Source organism: Miscanthus floridulus, chromosome 19, assembly GCF_019320115.1.
Source record: "Miscanthus floridulus cultivar M001 chromosome 19, ASM1932011v1, whole genome shotgun sequence".
NCBI lineage: Eukaryota > Viridiplantae > Streptophyta > Magnoliopsida > Poales > Poaceae > Miscanthus > Miscanthus floridulus.
In genome coordinates, this window is record NC_089598.1 from 74,841,285 (window position 1) to 74,847,408 (window position 6,124).

The window sequence follows — 6,124 nt, forward strand, 5'->3', positions numbered from 1 at the left end:
TCGCACCTTGTAAAGTTTGTCTAACACCTCTTAATGCAACATATGCAATGCACGTTCTTGAAAAAAAAAAGTAATACAAAGATACACAACTCTCTTGGGTGTTCACATTTAAAGTTTTGAGGAAATATCTGCTTGAAATTTTTTTATCACTTCATCAACCATTTTATACTGTATCTGCAATTGCAGCATTAATAATAATTACAAGCAGTACATTATAACCTCATTTGTGCGTATCAAAGGACACTGCCAATGTATTTAGATTATGGAACAAATACTGGGGTCAGAGGCAGGAGTTGGACACCTTAATGACTTTTGTGTAAGCAAAATACAGGCACATGCTTTGGTGATCCCATCACATCCTCCTCAAATCAGCATAACTAACAAGTACCCAGCAGAGTTAGTGTTCATTAATTTCTTATCAAAACCACCTGGTTGCAGCCCAAATATTATAATCCTGCATCTGCGGTCTGCGCACATTACCACCATACAAGGCACAAAGAATACCTGGATAGAGAAGATGTAAAGATCTACAGGTAAAGTAAGATGCACCTGCATACCACCAAATGTTGGTCGAAAATTGGCAGCCAGTACCATTTCCTCCTCAAAACAAACACAAAAGTTCATGAAAACTACTACTAATAGCATATTTGACCAACAGAATGTAACTGTGGCACGGTGTCTGTAAATGCATCTGCTCAACTGCTGAAGACTGAAACACATGAGCATCAGAAGAATTTATCTCCGGTGCACATATAACATTGAAATTGCTCTGCCTGGTATTGCCTGGCATTAAGCACCTTTCTATTTTGAACATTTCATAAGTTTGGACATGGTAGCAGTGGATTCACAGCAAAAACAATACCATGCCCCGGATACACAATACAATAATAGAAAGATCTAAACTGATCTATCCTTCAGTTTTTTCAGTTTGACAATAAACTCTCTAGGTAACATAGAAGCTGCTAATGCCACTACCAATTCTCAGTCGCTGGAAATGCCATAACATAAGCTACATCACAACTCCAAAAAATACAGCAGGGGCAGCTCAGCTAGAGCAGCAGCCACCCTTCTTCACCGCCGAAACATCATCCTTTATGTTGATCTTCTCGCCCTTGCCAGGCCCAGATGCTGCATCTTCGCCTGCTTCAACTGCTCTCTTACTCACAATGCGGTAGATCTGAGTTAAGACCTCTGCAAATGCATTCTCAACGTTGGTGGACTCAAGTGCAGAGGTCTCCATGAAATACAATGATTCTCTCTCTGCGAATGCCTTTCCTTCATCAGTTTGAACTGCTACAAGATGGCGGAGATCAGATTTGTTGGCAACCAGCATAACAACTATATTGGGATCTGTGTGGTCCCTCAACTCCTTCAGCCAACGCTCAACGTTCTCAAAGGTTGAGTGACGAGTGACATCATATACAAGCAACGCCCCAACAGCACCTCGGTAATACGCACTGGTAATAGCACGATATCTGCAGTAACATTGAATCAGAAATGCAGTGAGACAAGTAAACAAAAGGATAGCAGATTCTGAATTGCGAGAAAATTCAGTTCCGTGAACACCAAATAGAATAACATTAATACAACTGAACAAGTCAACAAACAAATATGTGCAATCTGTCAGATTATTCAAAACTTTGCTCATCTGCAACATTCTTGTCTCTCCCACAGTGATGATTCAACTAAACTTTAGTCAGGTTTTGTCTGTTCAGAGAGGGTGTTGGTGTGTTGCTTATCTATAGGTCTGGGCAACAAGATTGCCTTTATTTTGATCGCATGATGGACAGAAAATCCAAGCCCTTTGTGTAGATCATATGCTGACGAATGTAATTGAAAAGAGCTTAGGATAATTGGCAAACGATATATTAAAATAATCAAGCACCAACGAGTAATTAACAGCGACCTAAGGATATCCCGTAGTCAATTTTATACAGAATGAAATGATAACAAAAAAATCGATAAGGGCAACTTTTTTTTCAAACATCAATAGCGATTGATGTAAGACTAAACAAAAATCATTACTAGCTCGGCCAATGTTCAAAAAGGCGCTAGGCGTTTTCTAGGCGTTCTATATCCATTCATATTTACCTCTGAAAGTCTGAAAGAAAAGAAGAAACAGGACACTGGTGGGCCAAGAGTTGTATAGGAAGGCCCATAAAGCAGCCCAAGCCCATATCTGAGCAGCAAGCCTTATCCCTAACCTCACCTCCCACCTTATCCCTTCGTCTTCATCCATTCAGCCGCACGACTGGCCGCGTTGCGCCAGTGCCCGCCTCCATCCCTGCTTCTCCCGCCGTCCGCTCTGCTTGCTGCCCCCGTCCCTGCCTCCTCCGCCCCTGCCCCCTCCTCCTCCGCCCCCGCTCACACCCGCTGCCGCACGTCCCTGCTTCTCCGCCTCCTATGCCATGGCCGCCACTAGCCTCCTCTGCCGCCGCCACGCAACATCCCCGCCTCCTCTGCCACGGCCTGAAGGCCCTGCCTCCCGGCCGCACCGGCCGCTAGCCTCCTCCCAGCCGCGCTCGCCACCTCTGCCGCTCCAGATCTACGGTCAAGCCGCCTATCTTCTGCCTACCCCCTTAGGCGAGGCGGCACCCCTCCGCCTAGCGTGTAAGCGCACCGAGGCGAGTGCCTTGTAGCGCCTTTTTGAACATTGAGCTCGGCAACCATCCACTCAGGTCACCTTATTGTAAAAAAGAATCCATCGCGTCAAATTGCTTGTGTTGTAGTGGGATATCGGTGGTAGGAACGTCGTAAGAGTTAAGAAAGTAGAATATTAGATGCTGGTTATTTCGTTTTATAAGTTCGTCTCATAAACTCACTGATCAGGAAGTACGAACCATTGCTAAATAAGACACAATTGTCGACTCTGACTGGTCATTATTGTTTCAATAGACCCTTCTTTCCGTTGCTACATGCAAAGGTGCAGGTTTTCTGTGTGCACCTGTCAGATCCTGTACCATTTGGCTCAGATTCCAGTGCTTAAATATGAACAAGTCACATGCAGCAGTACACATTGTTAACCAGAGCTACTGACAAACCCATGTCATCCCCACCCATTAACATCCCCCTTATAGTTTCCAACAAAAAATCCTCTTCCTCACAGAAAGAAACAGCACTACACTCCTGTATTATCATAGCTAACTTTCATGCTTATAAGTTCAAACCACTTCGATGTTCTTTGCGTGGATTCCCCATTTGTCCTAATTAGTTTAGTTGTGTTAATAAATGCCACCAAAATTGCTCCACAAAGGTGTCCGGACCGCTTACCAGCAGTGCAGATTGCAAAGAGCACACAACCCATCTGCCCCTTAGAATCCACCACACAGAAAAACGAAGAATTTAGTTCCATGGTGCATAATAAATAGCACAAAAACCTAGAAAGGTGCCCAGACATTACTTTCCGGTCCATTAGTTTAAGCTATTAGATATATCTTTGTTTTGCCTTAATCAATTAAGTGATTCTTCAAAGACTAGGTGTTATTTTGGCAGCCTTTTCAACTAATTCTGTCACTAATAAGCGCTAGTCAAAACAAACTGTGGCAGGCCATTTCCTTAACACTCTTGAAGAAGAAAATTTATCTATAATACAAGTTGCGATACATCTTGAAGCATCAATTTATGTAAACAATTTAGATAATAAAACAGATGACTCAGCATATATACAACAAAGACTCACTGCAAGTATGTAAGCAAATGACAAGAATTCCCAATCACAAGGACTAATTGCAATCATAGAGATGTCCATCTAAATAACTGGCAGAACAAACTAACAAGAAGTCTACAAAATGGTGGAATGAAGAAAAGAAAAGAAAAATGAAGTCAAAATTCTTCACTTTTCCGAAATGCTGTGCAGTATGGAACAAAACGAATAGCCAAACTTTTGGGCTAAGCGTAAGAATGCAAAATATTTTGATGGGCAGTTACAATTTCAGAAAATGGATCGAGTTTTTAAGCTATGGTGTTCCAAAAGTAAGCATCAGTTCTAATTTGAGGTGACCATGTTCAGCAAACCTGTTTATGACATATATAGTGCCAATTGTAACAGGGCCCAAGATGACTAAATTTGTGTGTGTGTGGGGGGGGGGGGGGGGGGGGGGGGGGCAGTGTACAGAATAAACCTATTTATAGCATTGTGTGTGTTTTACTGTTTTGATGATGATGACTAAATTAACTGAATTGGCCAGGCAATAGAAAGGAAAAATGGCCGATCTGTCCACCCAGGTCAAATGACCATCGTGAGCAAAGACAAAGAAACCTGGGCCCTGTTTGGATCCCATGGCAAAACTTTAGCCCTGCACTTTTAGCCCCCTTTTTTTTTTTGCCATGGGGATCCACACAGGGGTCTAAAAGTAAGCAAATGACTAAAAACTGGACTAAAATCTTTCGCTCCAAAGAGGCCCTAAACTGGGCTAAACTCCCTCGGGGCGGGGGGCGGGAGCTGAACGCCCCATACCCCCTTGCCCCTCACAAGCATGGCTGTGTATGGATAATTAAATAAAGGCAAATCAGTCGTTATAGATTAGAGGACTAAAGTTTAGAAGGATCAAACAGCCCGGCAGGACTAAACTTTAGTCCACGCCACCTGCTGCGTACGAGAAATCCAGACTCCAGAGAGTCTCATAAATTCGTTTGGGCCAATAAAAGAATATCCTATCATCCTACAACTCTAGTCTACAATCGGATGCCTGCCTGCTGATTCGCCGCGTGTAATTCCATTCCAGGATCGGATCCAGAAATGGAAAAGCACCAAACCCTACACTACAAATGGTTGTCAACAACAGCACGCGACGCAATTCGGCAGCGAGATCCAAAGCGCAGAGCCCCCACGCTTGAACGGTTGAAACGAGGACGCGCACGCTAGCAGCAGCCGAGCCGAGACTCAGATCAGATCTACCACCAGCTGCCGCATCGGCGGCGGAGGGAGAGGAGCTGGAGCGAGCTGAAACGAAACGTACCGTTCCTGGCCGGCGGTGTCCCAAATCTGGGCCTTGACGACCTTGCCGTCGACCTGGAGGGAGCGGGTGGCGAACTCGACGCCGATGGTGGACTTGGACTCGAGGCTGAACTCGTTGCGCGTGAAGCGGGAGAGCAGGTTGGACTTGCCCACGCCGGAGTCCCCGATCAGGACCACCTTGAAGAGGTAGTCGTAGTCGTCCTCCGCCCGGTAGCCCGCCGCCATTGCTCCGCTCCGCGCCGCGCCGCTCCGGGGCCCTCTCTGCTCTCGTCGTGCCGATCTGGTTTTGGGGCGAGAGAGAGTGGTGGCCAGGCCTGGTGCGGGGCGTGGGGAAAGGAAGAGGAGGAGCGGTGCGGTGCGGTGCGAGCGCGTGGACTGCGGCGGGTGGTTTCCGTTTTCTCACGCCAGTGATAGCCGGTCCATGTTGTCAAGTTTGTCACGGCATTTCTCTAAGGTCGAACTGCATGAATTTTACGCAAATCACATATTCAATAGAATTAGTTTACGTTGAAAAAAACCATAAGCATAGAAGATCACCCCATTCTAATAAAAGAAATTAAAACATGTCGACACAACGGCAACATCTTCACTCCAGCTACAAGCAAGTTTAGAGTTTCGTAACAACGTTGTATATATATGCAATAAAAACAAAGTACTATTATAATAACTTTTTCACTGTACCGCTCAGTAATGTTTCCTCCAGAAGAGCTTTAGCACGTACTCTCTATGTTCCAAACTGGGGGGAAGCTAAGGCTTGGCCACCCTAGGTCGCTGTTCGGGCTCCCTTGCTACTTGCGCTTTAGGCCCAAAGGCTTGGTGCAAAGATACATATATGATAGGGGGAGGCGCGTTGCCATGGCTTCCGCTCTCATGCACGGGAAATCGAGAAGAGACAGAAGGAGAGCGCTCAAGGGGACTGCGGCACGGTGCTAAGAAGGGACGAGAAGACTAACAGGACACCATTACTCCATGACGGGGAGGTTGAAGCGACGCCCTGTGCACCAACCTCAACCCCAATCGCATCCTAGGTCAGCCCTAACTCTACTTCATTATCTCTATCTTGCCTCTTTTTCAATCTCCATTCCAAGCTGATGGATTTGTCCTCCCCTAGCTACCGCTTCTTGTGAGAGCAAGGCTGCAAGCTGTGGCCGGTGGCCGGCGTCCGGC

The 6,124-nt window shown here is 45.8% G+C and overlaps 1 protein-coding gene across 1 annotated transcript; it reads right to left on the reverse strand.

Moving 5' to 3' along the window:
* Positions 1 to 758: 758 nt before the first annotated feature.
* LOC136526861 (ras-related protein RIC2) lies at positions 759 to 5,341 on the reverse strand. Its single transcript, XM_066519432.1, has 2 exons — positions 4,959 to 5,341; positions 759 to 1,475 (listed from the first exon to the last, which is right to left on the reverse strand). Exons 1-2 carry the CDS (start codon positions 5,180 to 5,182, stop codon positions 1,046 to 1,048), a joined length of 654 nt encoding a protein of 217 aa, XP_066375529.1. The 5' UTR covers positions 5,183 to 5,341; the 3' UTR covers positions 759 to 1,045.
* Positions 5,342 to 6,124: the final 783 nt, after the last annotated feature.